Here is a 24,657-nt window from a genome sequence, read left to right as displayed (position 1 = left end):
CCCTGGTAGGAGCATAATGTAACCTATGAAAAATTACAGTAGCCAGCATTTATCAAGCAGACACCAAGTACCAGGCACTGTGCTAGGCACCATTCAGTCCTCCCATGGTTGCTGTTATTGTCCCTTTTTATAGATGAAGGAGTCGGTGATGCTCAAAGTTAAGAAACTTGCTCTTTTCACTCTACTGTACTCAGCTAGCTGCCTGTAGACATTTTTGTCATGACCTCTCCTATAACTGCATTATAGAACTAAACGATCCAAAGATTCTGTGCTTTTATTAAATTATCATTTCTTATGAGAGTTGATAAACTTTTCAATTGTTAATATGTGCATCAAACAAAACGTTTACATGATTTTCAGGTAAACCAAAACAAGTAAAATACTCAATTACAATTTTTTTCCTGGATTTGTTTTCAGGTTTGATTTTTTTTAATGAATAGACTCTCAATATCGCTTCCTCCCCAGTTTCCTCTATGATTAACATCTTTTGTCAGTGTGGTACATTTATTATAATTGGTGAGCTGATATTGATACATTACTATTAACTCAAGTCTGTAGTTTACATTAGGGTTCATCCTTTGTGTTGTACATTCTATGTGTTTTGACAAATGTTTTACAGTATCATACGGAATAGGCTATTACAGTATCATATTATTACACTATTACAGTACCATACGGAATAGTCTCACTTCCTTACAAATCACGTGCGCTCCTACTACTCTTTTTCCCACTCCCCCAACAAGTGATCTTTTTACTCTTTCTCATAGTTTAGCCTCTCACCTGGATGTTTCTAATGGCCTCAGTGTCTTAGAATTTCTTCCACCGTGCTGCCCATTTCTTCTTAACTTCCTCCTGTCTGTCCCAGCCCCACCCAGTCCCCCCAGTCACACCTGGGACCACATACGTGGCCCAGAAATTTCACACTAATGGTGGCCTCAGCTTGAAAATTTTCCCTCTTTCTGGATCTTTCGAATTCAGTTTTTAAATCTGCTAATACAAATATTGACATTCCCGAGGTTTCCCGTTCGTTTCTGTTTTTAGTTTTCCTCCTTTCAAATTTAATAGAGGAGGGAGATGCTATTTCAGTATTTCCTCATGAGGATTCACTGAAATAACTGTGCTAAGTTTGTTGATTATAATCGTGTTACTACAGGGTGGCCATGGCCGAGAAACTCAAGAGAAAGCTACTGGCTTAGCCTTGCACATTCAGAGGTGAAGGGTCAGGCGACAAGGTTGCTTGACATGAAATCATCCTCCTCAGATGCCCGGGGCTGTTGGAATCAGGGCCTCCTGCTGCGGTCTCCCACCAATTCCCCTCTTACCCTTACCTTCTGCCTGCCTACCTTTTAATTTTTTGCATCATCCAGGCTCTGTGAAAGGCAAGAAAGGAGAGTTCTGTTTCTCTTAGCAGCAAAGAGAGTACTGTAGCATAAAAGTAAATGTATATTCATTCTCCTCCTACCTTTTCCCCCATGTGCTAGGACCATCTGAAAGTAGTTCTAGTTATTTATTACTTTGTTCCGGGGGAGGGAGGGCGACATACAGACCACTAGACACGTTGCCAGAGAGAGAGAGAAGTCTTCTCTGCTCTGGGGGAGGGGGTTTATAAGTGCTAACGATGAGGTTCAGAATCATTAAAGTTGTTTTAGCATAAGACTGTGAGGAAAGAGACAGGAACCATCTGTTGAAATGGCTCTTACATGATGCTGCATTTTAAAACAAAGCCTTCTAGAAGCATTTTCAGATGGGTCTCTTTCCCATGAAGTTGCTACAAAGAGAGCCCACTCTACTGGTGGCTAAATTGATGCTGCTTAGATAGCTCTCTGTCAGCACCCTCTCTTGTTTATTTTGCACCAGTGTTTTCCTCAAAGTGTGTGCTTTTGAGGCTGTCAAATATCCTTCCTGGTATGCACCCAGAAAATCCTCCCGAAAAAATCCACTACTTCTGCCCATATCCTTCTAAAGTGCTGACTCTTTTATTTGAAGTTGGTGGAGTGACTCTGAAACCTTAAATACTTCACTGGGAAAGAGGAAAACCGCAAATACACACAGGCCATTGTGACTCTGGCCTGACGGGTTCTAATTTTCTAGCAGTGGTTTGTACACCCGAGCTGGCTGCAAGGGTTAAGTAAACTTCGTGGCTGGGTATGATTTCATGGCCCTGGAATTTTGAAAAGCCAGGGTTCTCAGCACACTGTGGCCAGCCTTAGAGTCTTTGGGTGTGAAAACCACTCTCAGTTACCCAGACTGATTTTGGGTTCCTGTTGCATTGCTGCAGAATCTATTAAAATCCAGCAGCTGAATCGTCCTGGCTCTGCCACAAAGCTAGGCTGCTGGGTGGCTACAGGATTCCCGAGTTGTTTGTCAATGGAGAGTGGGAGTGAATGGAGCAAGGCATATGCCTCAGCCTGGCATGAGGTGGCACCCTAGTGGCTGTTTTCTGCCTTAGAAATGTGCACTCTTTCTGGATTCTCACACGAGAATTGTCATGAAGATCCAGATTGCAGTTCATTTGTAAAATTCTCTCTGAAGTCTCTAGGTCCTTTGTGTGTCTCTGGGGGCCCACATCCACACCCTTGGATTTTCTGACCGGCAATTTAGTAGGAACTATTGTCAATAGTCTAACCTGCCATGATGGCGCTACTACAACAGAATTAACTCAGCTCCACGGTGCAATAAGGAAACGAAGGTCTTTGGTAGGGACAAGCCCAAACTTGAAAATTACGAAACGTTCCTGCAGAGAAGGACTCATGAGGAAACTGGTGTAGGATAAGGGATTCCGGATGTCCCAGTCCTTTGGGATGCTGTTTATTTGCCAGATTTTAGGTCTCTGTTGTGGAATAGATTTGAAACTTTCTTTTCTGAATAGGTGGCCTGTTGGTTCACCTTTGATCATGGCACTGGAAATTATTTTTAAAAATAAGGTTATATTCTTACGCAAGCTCTCCTTTCGAAAGAAACCATTTGGGCTTGAGCATTAAAGGAAGAAACAAAAAGATTATAATAAAAAATACACTGCAGCCCTAGCATGAACAGTGGCTGTGACCTTGCCTCTTGTTTGCTATTATACAATTCAATGGCAGTCCACTCAAACTATGCTCTCGATCAATATCCTATTAAAGCAGCACAAAAAGTCTCCATAAACTTAGTGGTTAGCTATGTTTATAAATGGAACTCGGCATAATTAGATGGTCAATAGCAGGCTCTACTAGTAATTTTAAAATGAACATCACACATTTTCTATCTGTAGAAGTCAATGGCACCTCTTCCAGAGTAAGGGTATCGTGTGCAGCAGACAAAAGAGTAGGAGTCCCTTTAAAAAAATCATAATGCCTATCTCCAGAATGCAGTTTTTCAAGAAAATCTGTTACATTGTGGAATAGAAAATACTGATTGGCCCTATATATTTTTTCATTTGCCTGTCTAAGCCACCTTATTCTGAATATATTATGACATTGCAAATGTTTTATTTTCTAGTTTTAATCAACCCCTCATGGAGAGGTAAAATAATAAATATTGCCATACTCTTAGGAAGAAAAATACCAGTCTGGCTGGCTTAATTTAGTGGGTTTCCTCTACTATAATTCAATAAATTTTCAAAATAAATACTGAAATTGAATTACTTCAAAAGGATGTTTTGTTGTATCATTTTTTTTCTTTTAATTTTCTTGACATATTTGGGGTGAATATTTGGACAGTAAAGCTGGCAACAAATGAAATGAACTGGCAGTAGCAGAAATTTTCGTCAACTACTCTTTCTTCTGAATCCCGGCTCACAGTATGTGTGGCCAAACATGATATTTTTTTTCTGTCCCACTCTCCTCACCCACTAGAGAAAGAGCCACGTAAAGTAGAAGGTGTTCCCACCCTTACCTACAAATTGAAATGTGCATATACCTTGTGTTTGGTGTGGGCTCTGTCAGCCGTGTTATGACCACCATGTCGGCTGAAATTAGAGCTATGATAAGAACAAGCTTATGACATCAGCAGACCCATCAGCCAATGCTGTGCATGAAGGTCTTGTCCTTTCTGTTACACTCGTACCCCCACAGGCTTCCTGGTTAGAGCTGGCAGTGAGTTCTCATAGCAAGATTTAGAGGGCCTCTTGTTTTCTTTTCTTAGCTGAAGCTCCTACTAAATTTACCAGACTATGAACATTTTTATTGTAAAGGTTTGACTCAGGGAGAAGCAAAACACATAACACCTTGATGTACATACTATTTTGTTATCACGATCTCTTTTCATATATTTGTCTATTTCTCATCTTTTCTAGGTAATTTTTTCTTTGGATAATTTATAAAATCTATATGCAAGATGGCGTAATGGTATCATAAAATAGTCCAGGATAACAGATTTGGGGATCTGGCCTTACCAAGTGACTTTGGGCAACATTTAACCCCTCTCAGATGTGTTCTCCTGATAGGTAACCATCATTTATTCAATCAGCAAAGATTTATTAAGTACCAGTTGTGTGCTGGATCTAAGTCTGAGTGCTGGAAATATCGATTTCAGAATCGATAGCTAGTGGGAAGCAGCCCCATAGCACAGGAAGATCAGTTCAGTGCTTTGTGACCACTTAGAGGGATGGGATAGGGAGGGCGGGAGGGAGACGCAAGAGGGAGGAGATAAGGAGATAATGTGTATATGTATGGCTGATTCACTCTGTTATAAAGCAGAAACTAACACACCATTGTAGAGCAACTATACTCCAATAAAGATGTTTAAAAAAAGAAAAAAAAAAACACCTTTCAGGAGTGTTTCAAGGATGAAGTGAGAAAATGTCAAGAGTCTAGCACATAGTAGATGCTCAACAATGGTAACTACTATGATTATTATTGAACAAAGCCTCTGTCCTCGATCTTTCACTCAGCAGATCCTTGAGTTGACCACACTATCAGCAAATTTATTAAAAATGTGTGTGGGGGGCTTCCCTGGTGGCGCAGTGGTTGGGAGTCCGCCTGCCGATGCAGGGGACACGGGTTCGTGCCCCGGTCTGGGAAGATCCCACATGCTGCGGAGCGACTAGGCCCGTCAGCCATGGCCGCTGAGCGTGCGCATCCGGAGCCTGTGCTCTGCAACGGAAGAGGCCACAACAGTGAGAGGCCCGCGTACCGCAAAAAAAAAAAAAAAAAAAAAAAAAAAATGTGTGTGTGTGTGTGTATAAATTAAGAAGGACTGATTTTAGAATTCATGTTCTAAAAATCAATTTATTGCAAGGACCATTCTAGTGACCCTTTCAGAGTTAGTAATTCCAATAGAAAAAGAGCATGCCAATACTAGATCTAATTCATCTGCTTTAGGAAGCCAGAAACTTCTTATTCCACACGTTTTCAGCCAAAGCCTATGTTTCTGCATTATTCTTGGAATTTCTCTTCCAGGGTATAGAATGGATAACAAGATGTTTAAAAATTCTCGGTCTAACATTGACACGTTGACAACTTTTTAAGTGGCCAGCCACACCATGGTTATTTTTATCAGAGTTTTTCGAAGTATTTGGTTCTATAGTATTTGAAAATTTTGCTTTCTCTTACATTATGGATGTAAAAATTCCAGTATGCTGGAGGTCATTACTGCCAGTTGGTTTTTAGTAAATCTTCATTTATGCACTCATAAGCCTCAGTTGTTAAAGAGCAGATATTCATATCCAATAGGTAACATTGGGGAACTAAAAGGCATTTGGGGGCTTTCCAAAAGCCTGACACAAGAAGACTGCAAATATTATTGAGATTTTGGCTGGAATATATTGTCCTCACTATAACTCTTTTTTTTTTTGGCGGTACGCGGGCCTCTCACTGCTGCGACCTCTCCCGTTGCGGAGCACAGGCTCCGGACGCGCAGGCTCAGCGGCCATGGCTCATGGGCCCAGCCGCTCCGCGGCATGTGGGATCTTCCCGGACCAGGGCACGAACCCGTGTTCCCTGCATCGGCAGGCAGACTCGCAACCACTGCGCCACCAGGGAAGCCCCTCACTATAACTCTTAATGATTACAAAGACTGTTGCTGATGACCCTATAGGCATGTCTAGGATGAGATTGAGGGGGTTCACACTCAGAAAAGCCACATACTAGGTCAAATACTGGAAACTGAGTTAATCCAGTATGTGACTGGTGTGAGGACATATTAGCACCCAGAATTTTTCAAGAGATGGAGGAGAGAAAAAATTAAACAGTTCTTGGTGAAAATATTGAGAAGTATTGCAGACAGCTGGATTTGTAGGTTGTTGAGATGGGACTCTGTTGACATAGTTTGGTTTCCTAATTGCTAATGGTCAGATAGTCCCAGTGCACTCTTGGTTAAGGGGCTTATGTTTAGAAGCCCATCCTTGGTTTATAGATCATTGTGGTGAAAAGACCTCTTAGGCTATCATATCTATTCCCTGTCAGAGAAGACTTAATCCCATGGCTGAAGCTGTATCATATACTAAGCGGGTACCACATTTGACCTCAACCAAAAAGCTAAGAAGAGATGATACTCTAAAATGCAGAAAATCAATTTCAGTCCCAAAGGCAGAAGCCACTAATGCAAGAGATCTGTCAGCATCGCTCACCCCGCTGTGGGTTGCTCTGCAGGACCAGGTGTCAGGCCCTTCACCCAGTGAAGCACTGCCTGCCACTCTAAAGACCTGTAAAAACAAAGAAGGAAGGAGGAAGAGGAGATATTTGTTTTGCCAGTTAAGTGGTAGGTGATAAATATTTCTCTATTTAAATCTTACTGAATTCATCTCCCCGGTAACCAATGGTGAAGGAAGGACAAGGAGACAAGAAATGTGGGTTTCCCCTCTGTTTCTTTGGGCAGGTATCTAGAGATATCTGGATTCAAATCCCTGCTCTGTCACATGTTTAGCCGTGTGATCTTGATCACGTTACTTAACCTCATAGCTCCCTTTTCACTTCTAAATGAGAAGAATACAAGTGCATATTCCATGTCCCCATGCAAGGATGAAATGAGATAATTCAGGTAAAACACCTATCCCATTGCCTGCCTCTTAATAAATACTCGGTAAGTACTAGTTCTTCACCATCTTTCATTAACAAGCTCATATAATTTTAGTTCAACTCAGTAAACATTTGTTGCATGTGAGTATATGAAGCATCCTTCACTGTGTGCTGAGAATACCGAAATAAGTAGGAGACAGTTCTTTCCTTTGTAGAGTAGATATGTAAGTTTACTGAGATCCAGGACTGGACTTTATGGCGATAAAGTGCCTGAATACGCTTTATTTACAAATTGAACTCACAGTAATTATCTATCAAAGATAAACCATCTTCATGGCTCATAGTGGGGAGGAAGAGGGTATCAGTGAATGGTTCCCATTTTTGTAAAAGGAAATTATTGTTTTAGAAATAAAAATTCCTCTATTTACCTTCTTTGCCACCACAAATTTACATAATCCTTACCCTGTGTCCTCAAAACGTGAATGTGTGGAAACAGTGCTCTGTGTTCGCTGCTTTTGGCACCTAATGCCACATTTCATAATGAAACATTGCTTCAATCTTATAATAGCAGGGAAGTTCATTTTCACCTAGAGGGAAACCCTTGCTTTGGTTCAGTGCCTTTCTTTTATGTTCCATTCTGGAAAAACATACTCCAAGCCTGCATTGGGTCAGAGCTTTCAGAATGGAAGAGTGGGGAAAGGAGATCAGCACACGGTTTACAGACTAGAAATCTGCTTGGCAAAGGAGTTGCTGAAGACCGTGGCGTAGAAGCTGCAGAGAAAGTACCTTTATGATTTGCATTCAAGTCAGACTGACTGCCGTGTGGTCATTTTTCTAATCCATAACTGCTCACACTGCAGCAGTCTGCTATCTGCAGGGTGTCTGAATTATAGCAGTCTATGTCCGTGTTCCCTCTTATACAAATTACTTACACTGGTTTCTTTTTCCATGCAAATTCATCAGTTTTACAGCCCTTCGAAGCCACAGTCAGGAAACTCTGGCCGAGAGCACAAATTGATAAAATGAGTTAATTTTACTATACTTACTTTTTTCTTTCTAAGAGCCCTCTCTCATAAGCAGTGTTCAGGAAGCATATTACGGTAAAAGGAAGATAACAAAGGAGTTGAATTTTCTTGCCACAAATTACTTTCCAAGTTAATTCCCTTTAACGATGATTCCAGATTTGCTTGAGTTTTCATAGCATTGTGCGTTTACAACTGTGCCTTTGATAGAAAGAAGAACAAGTATTTTCCCATGTTCACTCCTTTTGTGCCAGTGACATGGACTTTCTTAACAAGATCTGTGCCGCTAGAATGCAAAACAACACTAAATTGTGCTGGGCCCGTAGAACTGTGTGCTGTTGTTGGACGTTTTCCCCCCCAGTCTTAAAGTACAAGTTCCCAAAGTCTCAGTCAGTACATTAGAGTATGTAATCCAGAGAGAAATAAACCTCTCTCTTTTTTTTTTTAATAGTTATTTTACAAGTTGGAAATCCAGTACTAAATCCTGATACTCTTTTTGGGGGGATACCTATTAGCCAATATTCCATCTTCTTTAGTTGCCATGCAAATTTGAGGAAAGACCAGCTATGACTGTTAATCTTTAAAATGTAAACCCCACGAGGGCAAGGGTTTTTATGTATCTTGTCCACTGATGGATCTCAAGCATCTGGAGCAGAGCCTGACATATTAAAGGTGCTCCATAAATATTTGGTGAATTCAACTGAATGCAGCCTCTCAGAGAAGATGTGCCATTAGCCATAGGCTGGCCGCACTAGTCATTCAGTTAATGCTCCCCACTGATTCGCATTGAACAAGTTGTGAACTCAGTGCACTGTCGTCTCCCAGGCAGAGTAGCTTGAAATTTTGGATAAGAGTTTTTTTTTTTTCCCATCATCTTCTCTTTCCAGCAATGCAAGCCCGAGCAGATTGTCTCTGGTGGATGGCAGAAGTTCAATAACCACAACCTTATCCAACTACTAATGTGTACAGAAGAGCAGGTCATTAAGAGGGTTGGCTACTAAAGTAACCCCTTTCTTCCAATAGCCCACATTACTGTAATGATTCCTTAATAGCAAACAGTTTATTAAGAAATGACACAAAGACTAGGTTCTACTCATGACAGGAAAGAAGGGTGGGGGGAGGAGGATAAATGACTTAGGAATAACATCTTAAGAGACAATTCCCCAACGTTAACCTTTGTGTTTTTTTGATTTTTTTTAACATCTTTATTGGAGTATAATTGCTTTACAATGGTGCGTTAGTTTCTGCTGTATAACAAAGTGAATCAGTTATACATATACATATGTTCCCATATCCCTTCCCTGTTGCGTCTCCCTCCCTTCCACCCTCCCTATCCCACCCCTCTAGGTGGTCACAAACCACCAAGCTGATCTCCCTGTGCTATGCGGCTGCTTCCCACTACTATCTATTTTACGTTTGGTAGTGTATATATGTCCATGCCACTCTCTCACTTTGTCACAGCTTACCCTTCCCCCTCCCCATATCCTCAAGCCCATTCTCTAGTAGATCTGTGTCTTTATTCCCATCTTACCCCTAGGTTCTTCATGACATTTTTTTTTCTTAAATTCCATATATATGTGTTAGCATATGGTATTTGTCTTTCTCTTTCTGACTTACTTCACTCTGTATGACAGACTGTAAGTCCATCCACCTCACTACGAATAACTCAATTTCATTTCTTTTTATGGCTGAGTAATATTCCATTGTATATATGTGCCACATCTTCTTTATCCATTCATCCGATGATGGGCACTTAGGTTGTTTCCATCTCCAGGCTATTGTAAATAGAGCTGCAATGAACATTTAGTACATGACTCTTTTTGAATTATGGTTTTCTCAGGCTATATGCCCAGTAGTGGGATTGCTGGGTCACATGGTAGTTCTATTTGTAGTTTTTTAAGGAACCTCCATACTGTTCTCCATAGTGGCTGTACCAATTCACATTCCCACCAGCAGTGCAAGAGTGTTCCCTTTTCTCCACACCCTCTCCAGCATTTATTGTTTCTAGATTTTTTGATGATGGCCATTCTGACTGGTGTGAGATGATATCTCATTGTAGTTTTCATTTGCATTTCTCTAATGATTAATGATGTTGAGCATTCTTTCCTGTGTTTGTTGACAATCTGTATATCCTCTTTGGAGAAATGTCTATTTAGGTCTTCTGCCCATTTTTGGATTGGGTTGTTTGGTTTTTTGTTATTGAGCTGCATGAGCTGCTTGTAAATTTTGGAGATTAATCCTTTGTCAGTTGCTTCATTTGCAAATATTTTCTCCCATTCTGAGGGTTGTCTTTTGGTCTTGTTTATGGTTTCCTTTGCTATGCAAAAGCTTTGAAGTTTTATTAGGTCCCATTTGTTTATTTTTATTTCCATTTCTCTAGGAGGTGGGTCAAAAACGGTCTTGCTGTGATTTATGTCATAAAGTGTTCTGCCTATGTTTTCCTCTAAGAGTATGATAGTTTCTGGCCTTACATTTAGGTCTTTAATCCATTTTGACCTTATTTTTGTGTATGGTGTTAGGGAGTGTTCTAATCTCACACTTTTACATGTACCTGTCCAGTTTACCCAGCACCACTTATTGAAGAGGCTGTCCTTTCTCCACTGTACATTCCTGCCACCTTTATCAAAGATAAGGTGACCATATGTGCGTGGGTTTATTTCTGGGCTTTCTATCTGTTCCATTGATCTTTCTGTTTTTGTGCCAGTACCATACTGTCTTGATTACTGTAGCTTTGTAGTATAGTCTGAAGTCAGGAAGCCTGATGGTTCCTCGAGCTCCGTTTTTCGTTCTCAAGATTGCTTTGGCTATTCGGGATCTTTTGTGTTTCCATACAAATTGTGAAATTTTTTGTTCTAGTTCTGTGAAAAATGCCAGTGGTAGTTTGATAGGGATTGCATTGAATCTGTAGATTGCTTTGGGTAGTAGAGTCATTTTCACGATGTTGATTCTTTCAGTCCAAGAACATGGTATATCTCTCCATCTATTTGTATCATCTTTAATTTCTTTCATCAGTGTCTTATAATTTTATGCATACAGGTCTTTTGTCTCCTTAGGTAGGTTTATTCCTAGGTATTTTATTCTTTTTGTTGCAGTGGTAAATGGGAGTATTTTCTTGATTTCACTTTCAGATTTTTCATCATTAATGTATAGGAATGCAAGAGATTTCTGTGCATTAATTTTATATCCTGCTACTTTACCAAATTCATTGATTAGCTCTGGTAGTTTTCTGGTAGCATCTTTAGGATTCTCTATGTATAGTATCATGTCATCTGCAAACAGTGACAGCTTTACTTCTTCTTTTCCGATTTGGATTCCTTTTATTTCCTTTTCTTCTCTGATTGCTGTGGCTAAAACTTCCAAAACTATGTTGAATAAGAGTGGTGAGAGTGGGCAACCTTGTCTTTTTCCTGATATTAGTGGAAATGGTTTCAGTTTTTCACCATTGTGGACGATGTTCGCTGTGGGTTTGTCATATGTGGCCTTTATTATGTTGAGGAAAGTTCCCTCTATGCCTACTTTCTGCAGGGTTTTTATCATAAATGGTGTTGAATTTTGTTGAAAGCTTTCTCTGCATCTATTGAGATGATCATATGGTTTTTCCCCTTCAGTTTGTTAATATGGTGTATCACGTTGATTGAATGGCATATATTGAAGAATCCTTGCATTCCTGGAATAAACCCCACTTGATCATGGTGTATGATCCTTTTAATGTGCTGTTGGATTCTGTTTGCTAGTATTTTGTTGAGGATTTTTGCATCTGTGTTCATCAGTGATATTGACCTGTAGTTTTCTTTCTTTGTGACATTTTTGTGTGGTTTTGGTATCAGGGTGATGGCGGCGTCATAGAATGAGTTTTTGAGTGTTCCTGCATCTGCTATATTTTGGAAGAGTTTGAGAAGGATAGGTGTTAGCTCTTCTCTAAATGTTTGATAGAATTTGCCTGTGAAGCCATCTGATCCTGGGCTTTTGTTTGTTGGAAGATTTTTAATCACAGTTTCAATTTCAGTGCTTGTGATTGGTCTGTTCATTTTTTCTACTTCTTCCTGATTCAGTCATGGCAGGTTGTGCATTTCTAAGAATTTGTCCATTTCTTCCAGGTTGTCCATACATAAGGAAACACAAGTTTTAAATGATACATTAAACAAGATGGACTTAATTGATATTTATAGGACATTCCATCCAAAAACAACAGAATACACATTTTTCTCAAGTGCTCATGGAACATTTTCCAGGATAGATCATATCTTGGGTCGCAAGTCAAGCCTTGGTAAATTTAAGAAAATTGAAATTGTATCAAGTATCTTTTCTGACCACAGCGCTATGAGACTAGATATCAATTACAGGAAAAGATCTGTAAAAAGTACAAACACATGGAGGCTAAACAATACACTACTTAATAACGAAGTGATCACTGAAGAAATCAAAGAGGAAATCAAAAAATACCTAGAAACAAATGACAATGGAGACACGATGAGCCAAAACTTATGGGATGCAGCAAAAGTAGTTCTAAGAGGGAAGTTTATAGCAATACAATCCTACCTTAAGAAACAGGAAACATTTCGAATAAACAACCTAACCTTGCACCTAAAGCAATTAGAGAAAGAAGAACAAAAACCCCCAAAGTTAGCAGAAGGAAAGAAATCATAAAGATCAGATCAGAAATAAATGAAAAAGAAATGAAGGAAACGATAGCAAAGATCAATAAAACTAAAAGCTGGTTCTTTGAGAAGATAAACAAAATTGATAAACCATTAGCCAGACGCCTCAAGAAAAAAAGGGAGAGGACTCAAATCAATAGAAGTAGAAATGAAAAAGGAGAAGTAACAACTGACACTGCAGAAATACATAAGATCATGAGAGATTACTACAAGCAACTCTATGCCCAACCTTAACCTTTGGAGGAAAACTCCTCGGTGCAACAAAGTCCACAAATACTTCAGGCTGGAGTAATCTCAGTGCCGCTTAAGAGATTTGGAGAGCCAGTTCTCACTATTTATGTGTATTTACAGATTTCTAAGTGTCATTTTGCACTGCTTAAAGATTGGGAGAGGGGGTACAAATGGAGAGGGAGGGTAGTTATTTACTCTTCTTAATTCAAAGTATATTTACTGATCATCAGCTGTTTGGAAACATAAAAGAGACTGTGGGATCTGTAGGATTAAAGGCCATCTGGTATAAGGCCTCTGACTTCATGACCTAGGAAAGTTACTAAACCTCCTTGTGCCTCAGTCCTTCCTAGTGGTGTTGTAGGGATTAAATAGGATGAGGTGCTGAAAACTCTTAGCCCAGTGTCTGCCCCAAAGTGATGCTTAGTAAATGTTAGTCCTTGTTGTTGTGATGGTGATAGCTGTAGCAGTGATGGGTGGTGCTGGTGGTAGTGGTGGTGAATTTTCATTTTTATCATAATGAATATTAGAATTATGAGGTCCAAAGTGTTTAAGTGACTTAACCAAGTTCTGCAGGTGGTTATTGGCAGAGCTGGACTCTAAACAATCTCTCCCAGGCCCTGACCAGCACTTTTTCTATGCCCTGGGATGTCTATCTTTACAGAGCTCAAATTGCACTCAATCTAGTTGGGTAGAAAATCTTATGTATGAGTTAATTAAAGAATGATGAAGCCTATGGTCAAGTACACATGGAGCAAAATCAGGCTTCACAATATACAGAGCAGACAGGAAATGTTGTCGTTGGTCCAGTCCTTCCTTGACATCCCCACGTTTGACTGGCAGTGGCTATAAATCTCTGCACCACACCAGCAGGAAGTTAGTCATTAGCTTCAGAAGCCCAGCATGACATCCTGGACAGACACCTGACAAATCATTTAACCCTCTCTCGACAACTTATTTCCCTAATTTGCAAAAAGGATGTAATACCATCATTAGCTAAGAAGCACATTTTGTTATATACATCTTTTTGATATTTTATATTTATTAGAATAGTATAATCATTTGCTCGTTTATGCCCTTCCATAGTGTATAATTAGAAACATGTCTTTTATACCTGTTTACTATCCAGAAAGAGGTGACAGATACCAATTGTGAAAATTCTATTTTCTTCCTTGACAGTGTAGTTTAGGTCTCCATTCCCTTTCACCAGGACTCCAGAATCAACCTACCAACTGACTTCCCCACATCCGGAGTCTTGGTCCCCTTATGCGCATTCTGTATGCTGTCATTACATTAACATTCGTCAGATTCAACAATTATTTTATCACCCCGCTACTCAGAAAATGTCATGGTTTCCACAGATCACTCACTTACCTCCTACCTCCAAACTTAATGTACGTACTCTTTTGCTTAGAAACCCTCTCCTATCTCCTTCTGGGCCTCTTTACATCCCAACCATCCTTGAAGCCTCAGCTTAAGCACCCACCCTTCCTGGAGTATAACCCTTTTTCTGATCCCACAAGCCAGTGGGATCTATTACTCCTTTGAACTTTCCTAACACATTCTTTTCATTTTCCCTATGAGATTTAACACATTCAGCCTTGCATTAGATATTCAGGTATTATTTTATTATTCTGCTAGGTTGTAAACCCTGTGGGGACAGAGATACTACATACCCTTTTAGCATCTCAAGTTTAAGGCCAATACTGTACATGAAAGTCAGGGTGCTGCAGCAGGAAAAGCACAGGTTTCGAGGTCAGACATCCTTGAATTTTAATCCTGGCTCTCTCTCTTTCTTGCCTTTCTCTGATCCAGGACAAGTGATTTAACCTCACTCCAGGGCTTAGTTCTCCCCAGCTAGAAAATGTACCTTTCCTGAAAAGATTGTTCTGAGGCTTAAGTTAGATAATAAAGTGCTTCTCAAAACATGGCCCCCTAGGTACTCAGAAAAGCCTGCTGAAAGTACACCTTTTGAGTTCTTAGTTACTTGTCAAGGCTATTCCTGTTCTTCAGATTAGAGGCACTGAGAATACCCAACCCATTGCAAGGATACTTTGACCTCTACACTCAGATATAAGGCTTTCTCTTTGGCTGTCACAGTATCACTGAATCAGAATCCACGCCAATAAGCTGACATTCATGCCAAACATACAGACAGACAGCACCGGGTGATGTTTCCTTACAAGACTCTTTTCAAGAAGGCAGAATTTGGATGCTCTTTTTTAGATTATAGCTACAGTGTACTAAATGGATCACAGGAAGTAAATATACAGGCGAGTTAAGGAACATTTCTGTGGGCTTCATTATTTTTTTATTCTCTCTGAGAAGTAGACACACCACATGCACGCATGTATTTTTCTTCCTTCACCTGTTCTGGCTCCCTTGACATTGTAAAAATATAAGCAAGGTAAAAGATATTTTCCAGGGTAGAACATGATAAAGTGTTAAATGGAAGAGCAGCTGGATGTTCATCAATAGGTGGAAGGCCTCAGACTTCTCTCAGTGGAGTCAAGTCCATCTCACTCACATCTTGCTCTGTTTTTCCTTCCAAGAGGGAGGGAGTGGGGTCATGCAGTTTCCACGGCGCTCCATCCGGCGGAAGCCTCAACCCCATCTTGAAACTTGTGAAGCAAATCTAAATCCAGACCCATGATACTGATTAGCCTTATCCTCTTTTTTAGTTAACGAGAGATGCCAATCTCTAAGCTCCATGATGGCACAAACATTAAGCACCTATTATATGCCATGTTGCTAAAAGGGGTAATGGGTGGTCCGTGCCGATATTAGAGCAATCCCCTCCACACCCCATGGCCTATTTCAGACATAAAATATTATGAAATCAAAGGGGAGATTATGTAAATAAATTTAATATAAAAAGCAAATTTGGGAACGACTAGCAAAATTATTAATTAGAACTCCCTTTACACTTATTGTCAAGCCTAACCATTTGTTTTTGAAGTAAAGGCCTTCCTCCATAGAGCCTGTCATTGAGAAATGTGTCTGAATTTCAGAAAGTATATGTGAATTTCAGAGCCTTCTATTTCTTAGCGGTGACTATTTCTATATAACAATAGTTGCGATTAAGGTTTAGCCATTGCTATTAATCAAACAACTAAATGTTTATTTTAGAAATTGCTGTGTCCTCTCATGCCTTTTCTTGATTCCATAGTTTTATTATGGCTTCACAATTCACCCAGTTTCCCAAGCAGCCGTCCTGGGAATTATCCCATACTCCTCTTTTTCCATTATTACCACACTCAAGAAGTCAGTACATTTTCTCAATTCTAACTCCTAAACAGCGGTCACCAGGCTCCTTTCTATCCCTTGAATTTAGACCACACCCCCATCTTCTTTTATTTAAATGAACTCCACTGGCCTCCACGGTTTTACTGATTATATTCTTTAACTGCCACACCTACCCACTCCAAGCTTACCCTCCTGACAGGTGGTGTGTCTAGCTTATAAGTGCAAATTTGATGACAGCATTCCTATACTTTGTTGGTTCTCCTTTGACTAACAATCACTTCCATTTGACCAATGCTTACTGACTGCCTCCTGGTGTCAGGGATTGTATTAGATACTAGCAATATAAACCCAAAAGTCCCCAATGATAGTGGAGTGTGATAAGTCCTTTAATAGCTTATAAACTTGGGAATCGACTGAACTCAAATTCATGTTCCTTAAAGAAACCTACCTACCCTTCATGACCTGACCTTAAATCTCCCCTCTTTTCCCCATGTATTATATACTACATCATATCAAGTTATCAGAAATCCAATCACATTTTATGTACTCTTACCTTTTTTTTTTTTTTTTTTTTTCCGGTACGCGGGCCTCTCACTGTTGTGGCCTCTCCCGTTGCGGAGCACAGGCTCCGGAGGCGCAGGCTCAGCGGCCATGGCTCACGGGCCAAGCTGCTCCGCGGCATGTGGGATCTTCCCAGACTGGGGCACGAAGCCGTGTCCCCTGAACCCGTGTCTCAACCACTGCGCCACCAGGGAAGCCCTGTTCTCTTACCTTTATAAATGCTGTTCCCTCTGCCTAGAATGCCTCCATTCCTCTCAGTTGGGTAAATCCTACTTGTCCTTTTAACATTCTTCCATAACATTTAACAGGCATCACATTTACTGAGGCCCTTTTACTCCCTTGAACCTCTTATCCCTCAGCTGGGTTACATACCTACTTTGTGCAGGCATATCAGTTGAGGAATAACTCTAGCAAAGGACTTATCAGACTGTACTGAAATTAATCTGTCAGCCTCACTCTCTAGGGCTGTTTCAGGGTAGGGACCATGTCATTCATTTAAGTGCCTTCCTTACGCAGCACAATTCTTAGCAATAGCAGACTCCCAGTAATCATTTGCTGAAAGAATGAAAGTCCCTGGTTCATGATTTTCCTAATTATCCTTTCTTCTTATGGATATGAGCCTCTATTTAATTTATTTATATATCCACTTCTATGGGCTTAAAACTCTCAAACTAATGCCTCAATACAGAAATATATGCATCTATTGCTCCCACCTTGTGTAATCTTTCAAAAGAACAGATTATTTGCACTTATATAGTTACATCACTGATTTTACACAGAATTGTTTTCCAAGATTGATAGATGTTATTTATTCATTTGAAAATATTTATTAAGCTACTCCTGTAAACAGGATATCCAAGACATAAAAAAGTACAGAGAATCACATCTCCCACAAGGGTCAGCTCTGAAAATCATGTGTTGTCAAAGTTATTTTTAACAGTCCCTTAAATCAGAGGTCGGCAAATTCTTCTATATAAATATTTTCTGCTGTGTGAACCATATGGTCTCTGTCACAGCTACTTGTCTCTGCTGTTGTAGTGTGGAAGCAGAGACAGTATGTAAATGAAGGGGTGTGGCTATTCCAGTACAACTTTATCTACAAAAATTATGGCTCAGGGACCATAGTTTGAGGACCCTGCCTTACATTAGAAGGTGGGACAAATAGTAAAGTAAAGATGTATGCAGGGTGCTGAGGTGATTTGGAGTAAGGAGAAATCACACGTTCCTCAGGGCAAGAAATTGGGAATGAGTGGCCTAGAAAGATGAATTTGCAGTTCAGAACTAATTCCAAAATACAGGTGAGTGGAAGCTCTCAGGATCAGACAAAGTTAGAAAAGCCCAGGGAGTATTTTGTCTGGTCATTTAAGAAAAGTTTCAGACCAAAACGTGGAGGTATTTTTGTTAAAAGCATCTAGGAATGTTGCAACCTTGGTGACAATTTACCATTACAAAAAGAGAAAAGATGAAAAGGTATGTTATAAAAAAAGTAAAAATAAATATGCCCTTCCGATGTAGATGATTTTTATTGTCAATATTCTTTTAAGGTCCGAGTTCATTACTGATTATTTTTGATGACCTTACCGTATAAATTCAAAAATAAAATGTGTTAAATGCGACACTGAAATATGCTCTCATTGGTCTTTTATTTACAGAACTTACCTGATATTTCTTTCCTTTTTTTTTTTTTAATTCTAGCACCAATAGCTGCAGGAACTGGCCCAAATTTTTCTCTCTCAGATTTAGAAAGTTCTTCATACTACAGCATGAGTCCGGGAGCAATGAGGAGGTCGTTACCCAGCACATCCTCTACCAGGTAATTTGATTGATGGCTCACAAAGTGGTCATAATTCATAGTTACATACCTTGATTTTAATTCTGGGCCTGCTACACACTTAGCAGTGTGTCTAGTAGAAGATACTAGAAATGCGTTCAGCCCCAGTGGATTTTCAGTCTCACTGGGGAGAGAAAGCAAATGCATGTGGAGCATGCATATATGTGTATACATACACAGACGACACACACACACACACACACACACACAAGTCAGTGAAAAATTGTGTGGCATAGGCTGAAAATAGTTAAAGACAGCTTTATCCAAAAAGAGTGACTTGTGCTCAGCTATAAACTGTAAGCGCTGGTCGGGGTTGGTGAGATGGAAAGTAAAGGAATGGTGTTCTGGGTGGGGTGGAGACACGAGCAAAGGCATGGAGGAAGGATGGATGATGAACATAGCAGGTTCTCAGGAAATTAAGGACAAGCCTTGACTAGGGAAAAGGGGGTGTGTTTGGGCTTGTTTGGCAGAAAGCTGACACTGGTGACATCAGTCCCAGTCTCCATGCCCACAACAGACATTACAGCTCAGTCCCAGCTCTTTTCCTACTGAGCCCCGACAGGTCTCAAAATCCAGTCTACTGGAGTTGCTCTGTGAGATGCAACCTACTTGGTATCCTGGTGTGAGGATGTAAAAGCAAATGCAGTCCCCCAGCAGTGTGAGGCCAGATCATAAACACTGTTAACACTGGGAGACCTTTAAAAGAGCAAAGCTAAAAGAACATAACCAGATAACAATTCTGGGGTTCTTGATTCCCTTGAGGTCACAAAGCCAAAATCAAAATGAAGCATTTTGCAAGATCCTGTTGTCTCTAGATAACCTGTACCAGAGGGAAAGGGATTAGGCATTTAAACCCACAGTATTCTTTTACAAATTGGCTTTAGCACTGGACTGTGACAACAAAGAAAAGAATGGTGCAGAACAATCTTTAATGTTTGTGTACTTTGCAGAAAAACGTTTGACAAAGGTATATTCCTCCTCAAGCAAGTACCAGAGTTTTAGGATCTAAAACAATGGCCAGATGATAGAAATTTTCCATGGTAGAGATTCATTCTTACCTTGACTTTTAACCATATTTTAAACATATATTTAATCATTACTTAAAAAAAAAATCAGCTTAGTCATTACCAATACCTTGAAGACAGTTAAAGAAACAGTTATTCCTTAAATATAACCACCAGATTCTACCATCATCTTTCTTGCTGTTTAAATGTCCCCCTCAGTTCACTGGGGTATCAGCCCCTCAGGAAAAAAAAGTCTCCAATCCGAAAAAAACACTTATAATAAAAGAATGAGATTGTGAACACATGATTGTGAACACATTTGGATGTTAATACATTTTGAGGATTTTGAATGTTTGCTGATGGAAGAGACATTGGGTGTAACTGCACTCAGTCAACATGAAAGAGCTTTGCAAATACTTGTGGTCAGTGATTAATTTAAAAGTTGATGGGCTATTTGTTTTTCATATGTGTGCTGCGTATGTACCATGGACATCCCAAATACCCTTCAACTTCTCCAGCTGTTTTGTTGCCTTTTGCTGTGATTCTCTGTGTGGAAACCTGGTTATTAATGTTGTTTAAAAGGCTAGTGTTGTTCCTATAATCTGCAAATAACTAACCCTGATAAGGTGCTAATTATAAACAGCATCAGTAGTTAATAACTTGGTAATATGTTTGTTTCGCTCACATTAGGCTCTCCTAAGATGCTTCTTTTAAAATTATTCTTTAACTATATAGACTCAGCAGAATTATCTGTGTACAGGTGAGAAAATGTGCCCAGAAGAATGCCCCAGATTTACATATAGAAAAGTTCATCAACCAATCAATATTTGTTCATGCTGTGCCACTATTAATTGGTCACCTGCTCTGTGGCAGGCACTGTATTAGGTGCTTTACATCCCTGATATGAGTTAATCTTCACAGTAATTTTACAATATAGACAGTGTTGCCATTTAACAGTGGGTCAGCCTGGAGCTCAGAGAAGTTAAGTAACTTGCCCAAGGTGACAGACCAAGTAAATGGCAGAGTCTGCATTCAAACTCAGGTCTGTTGGAAGTTTAAAACCATGCTCTTTTCACACTGAATCCTCTTAGGAATGAGGCTCTCTCTTTTAGTAAGGAACAGTAGAATGGGAAGCCCCCAGAAAGGAATATCCAGCATCTCTGCTTTTCCTGGACACTTAGCATTTACTATTTTGAATTATTATTATTATAATCTTTGAGGTATGTACAGGTCCTGCTTCCCCATCTGGACTGTAAATCCCTCAGAGAACAGTGTCTAAGTCTTCTAAATCAGCAACAAACATTTATTAGGTCCCAAGGATATTGTCCTAGGCACTGTGGATATAAAGTCAAGTACAGGAGCTTTGCAATCTCGAGGTAGAGACCAACAAATGAATGGAGATTGGCAGTTCAGGGCACTAGGAACGCTCAGGAAAGATGTGTTTTGCTGTTTTGTGGGGACAGGGTAAAGCTTCTAGGCTCTGTATGTAGTAGGAACTAAGCAAATATTTGAAATGAAGGTAGTAGTCTTACCTTCATTTCTAGGTAGAATTGATAGGAACAAAACAAATTCCACACACAAGAGAGACTGCTTGGAAGAGTATTTATCCTCCCTCTTACATAGAGATCTTACTGGTCCTTTCCAGGGTCCCTCAGATGTTTCTGAGAGAGTAGAATCAGTGTGTTAGAAAGTCAAGAGCAAGAAACCAAAATTAATGACTGATTCATTTCTAAATTTAAAAAAATAAAGAAGGCTGATAAGCATTAACTGTAGGTTCTGTAACCCTTCATAGTAAACATCTGCAAAATCATAGAAGGGTACTGTAAAAATTGGGATAGTGTATACTTTTTTTAATCCCAAAGAACTTCATCAAGATAAATCAACTGCCAAGTTTGTGAAGTCAGTAACCTTTGTCTTGGAAGCCCTCCACTCGTCCCTCCTGGCACTTCTAATTTCCTTCCCTCCTGCACCCTGTTCTCTCCTCCAACCTGTGTCTCCACTTCCAAACATTTATCCTGTATCAACCCTTGACAGTCCTTGCTTTCAAACTAAGGGGTCAGCTAATATCTACAGATTCGTTCACCTTTAGGATTTATTAACTGCATGAGTATTTGCGTCTTAGTAGAGGACACCAAGGAAACCAAAAGCTTTAGAAACTCAGAAAAGTCTTAATAGTGGGAGAATGACGGGCAGTGAAGTTGGCCTTTTGGGTGGGATCTCATGAGTCATGACACTTGGGCGAATCCTTGTCACAAGTCCTCATATGACTGTTTCTAAATCTGTAGCCAAAAAATAAATAAATAAATAAATAAATAAATAAATAAATCTGTAGCCCAGTCCAGCAGTTTTTGAGCATCTGTTATTAGTCAGAGATACTGTGATAGGCACTAGAGATTAAAAAAAGCAAAACAAAAAACCTGACAGTCTCCTTCCCCACAGATCTCACAGTTTTATCAGACTATGCATGTCTTACCTTTTATTTGCCAAGGAACGTAAGGAAAATATTTATTTTGTTTTCCAATTTGTATTCTTCCAACTTCCAAAATTATTTCAAGCAGTTTTCAATTTAAAAACACCGCAGATAGTATTAAATATAGAAGGGACAGAAACCATATGGAAAGACAGGAGAGATTATTATATCAGGAACGTGAACCCAGAATTATGCCTTACGTTTAGCCCCGAAATTCCTGGTTGCCAAGGCAAGAAGGGGAAACGCTAGGTTATATAACGTGCATTTTCTAATAAAAGGAAACAGTAGAAATTCATTTAGAGACCATATTTTTTCTGGTTTTATGCATTAGGAGGAATTTTTGTGTGTATATCCTTTTCTAAAGGACTCTGTTAGATGCAGTTTTACATAAAATACAGAAAAGTTCTTTGAGTGGCTCTTTTTCATTGAACTTCAAGGAAAGCCAAGCAAAGAACATTAAATAAGCTACTAAAGGTTTTTCCTTTGGGTACTAAGCTAGCATGCTACAGATACGTTGCTTTCCTTGGTCTGGCTTTAATGAAAATAGAACTTTTAAAGACTAAGAATCCTGGAATGCCAAATTTAATAACTAGAAATTCGTACCTTGAACTGGGTCCTCTGCATTTTTTTACTCAGGTTGCTGCAGTAGCCTCTTAACTCTCTCCCTGGGGAAGGTTCCATCCCCTTCTTTTCCCTTTGCTTTTCAGAAGCCATCATCTGTGCAACTACCAGAGTGACCTTTCTAACAGATGACTCTGATGTCACTCCCTGTTTAGACTTTTTCAGGGAGTCTCCATTGCTTATAGGATAAAGTCCAGACATACAATATCTTCTATCACCCCTATCCCCTTCTTTTGCTCTGCCCTTCCTACTACTTCAGCCATAGCAAACACCTGCCAATTCTCTGCATGTGTCACACTCTGCTCATGGTGATGTTAGTGCCTGATATGCACCTCCCTCCTGGAGTCATGTTCAAATTAGCAGATAACCTGTGTGACTCAAGCATACCAGTTAGGACAGACCTGCCCTGCCACAGTGTGAAGTCCTGGAATGCCCCCCGATATGCCAAACCTTAACCCTTTAGGTTTGGGATCATGAGTCCGTTCTGGCGCAAAGATGGGATGACAAGGTTGGGGGAAATGTATGGGGCATGGGACAATGGCACTTTGCCAACTGGGAAAGAAGTATTTCAGTATTTTAAAATCCAGAATGGCTGCCTGAGGGATGCATCAGCTGAATAACAGCCTGTCTCTGCCCTGTCCTTCTTTCTGCCCCATCTCCTGACACTCTCTTACAGACAGTTCAGGAACCATCTCCTATGGGAAGCCTTTCCTGACGTTCCCTGTGTATCACTTTTCCTAACTCCTTCAAAGAACCCACTATAACCTCTGTGTGGTTCCATCATCATACCTGTATTTCTCTTTGCACAATTTTGTTTACCTCTCAGTCTTCATCCATGAGATTCTAAACCCCATGGAGACAGGGGTTATGTCTGATTTATTTCAATATAGCAGCATTTAGCACAGCACCTGGCATGCAGGAAGTGCACAATAAGTGTTTGATGAATGAACACATATTAAAAATTCTGTACCCTGACACAGGAGGAAGAGATTTCCCAACAAGCACTTGCACCAGGTATGAAATCTACCAATTCTGGTATGTTAGTGACATAATCAGTTAACACAATGAGAACAACATTAGCAACATGTACCATTTCACTGCCTTTTAACTCCTGAAGTCTCAAATTGGGAGGAAAAAAAATTCAGCCCTTTAACTGGTAGAAAATACTCTGGAAATGTCCCAACCATACCTATGCAAAACTAAAACATCCCCACCCTGATGGCATAGAATTTCATTTTGGTAATTTTGTTGTAGAGAAAGTGCATAAAAGTCACTGGGTCACTCTTTTTTCCATGTCCCTTATTCACACAAGGAAGTGTACTCCTTCCTTCTTTGTTTCTCGGTACGCGGGCCTCTCACTGTTGTGGCCTCTCCCATTGCAGAGCACAGGCTCCGGACGCGCAGGCTCAGCGGCCATGGCTCACGGGCCCAGCTGCTCTGCGACATGTGGGAATCTTCCCGGACCGGGGCACGAACCCGTGTCCCCTTGCATCGGCAGGTGGACTCTCAACCACTGTGCCACCGGGGAAGCCCATTCCTTCTATTTTTATCTTGTTTGTTCACTGTTTTATCTCTAGTGCCTAGATCAGTACCTGGACTGCTGTCACCGTGCAATAAGTATTTTTTAAATGAACAAATCTAAATGGAAGATGAGAAAACATGGCAAAAAAACAAACAGCAATCCGAGCTTTTCTTCAAGGGTCATGCACCCTGATTTTTCTCCTTTCTGGGGTACCAGGAGGGACTGAATTGATGTCTAGGGACATTGCTGACGGCTACGCCCCAGCCACTGCTCTAGGAGATGCAAATGTGAGCTTACTACTGACTCTTCCAGGTGGAGACAGGAGCGGGAGCCAGCCACCCGTTCCTCAAAGGAAAAAGGAACCGGAGGTGGGGAGCAGCAGAAACTTGAGTGACAATAAAAATCAAACCCAGACACTTGGGACAACCAAGACCCAAGACTTTGTTCCACATCCAGTGACTCACTGAACTGAACAAGAGCCTAAAGAGAGACCATGAACTACACTGAGTTACCCAACTGCTTCCTCCCTTGCCTTTCTTTCCACCAGAGATGCCATGTC

At 40.2% G+C, this 24,657-nt stretch overlaps 1 protein-coding gene across 10 annotated transcripts in view; it reads left to right on the top strand.

Annotated features, from left to right (window-relative positions):
• The window catches only part of NFIA (nuclear factor I A), a 595,358-nt gene that overhangs the window by 443,933 nt on the left and 126,768 nt on the right, over positions 1 to 24,657 (top strand). For all 10 annotated transcript variants that reach the window (XM_060304981.1, XM_060304976.1, XM_060304960.1 and 7 more), the window contains exon 5: positions 18,346 to 18,463. In XM_060304981.1, the coding sequence (XP_060160964.1) occupies positions 18,346 to 18,463 (118 nt within the window). The remainder of the gene's footprint in view (positions 1 to 18,345; positions 18,464 to 24,657) is intronic.

This window comes from Globicephala melas, chromosome 1 (assembly GCF_963455315.2).
Source record: "Globicephala melas chromosome 1, mGloMel1.2, whole genome shotgun sequence".
In the NCBI taxonomy this organism is placed as follows: Eukaryota; Metazoa; Chordata; class Mammalia; order Artiodactyla; family Delphinidae; genus Globicephala; species Globicephala melas.
This window is presented reverse-complemented; position numbering and strand designations above follow the sequence as displayed.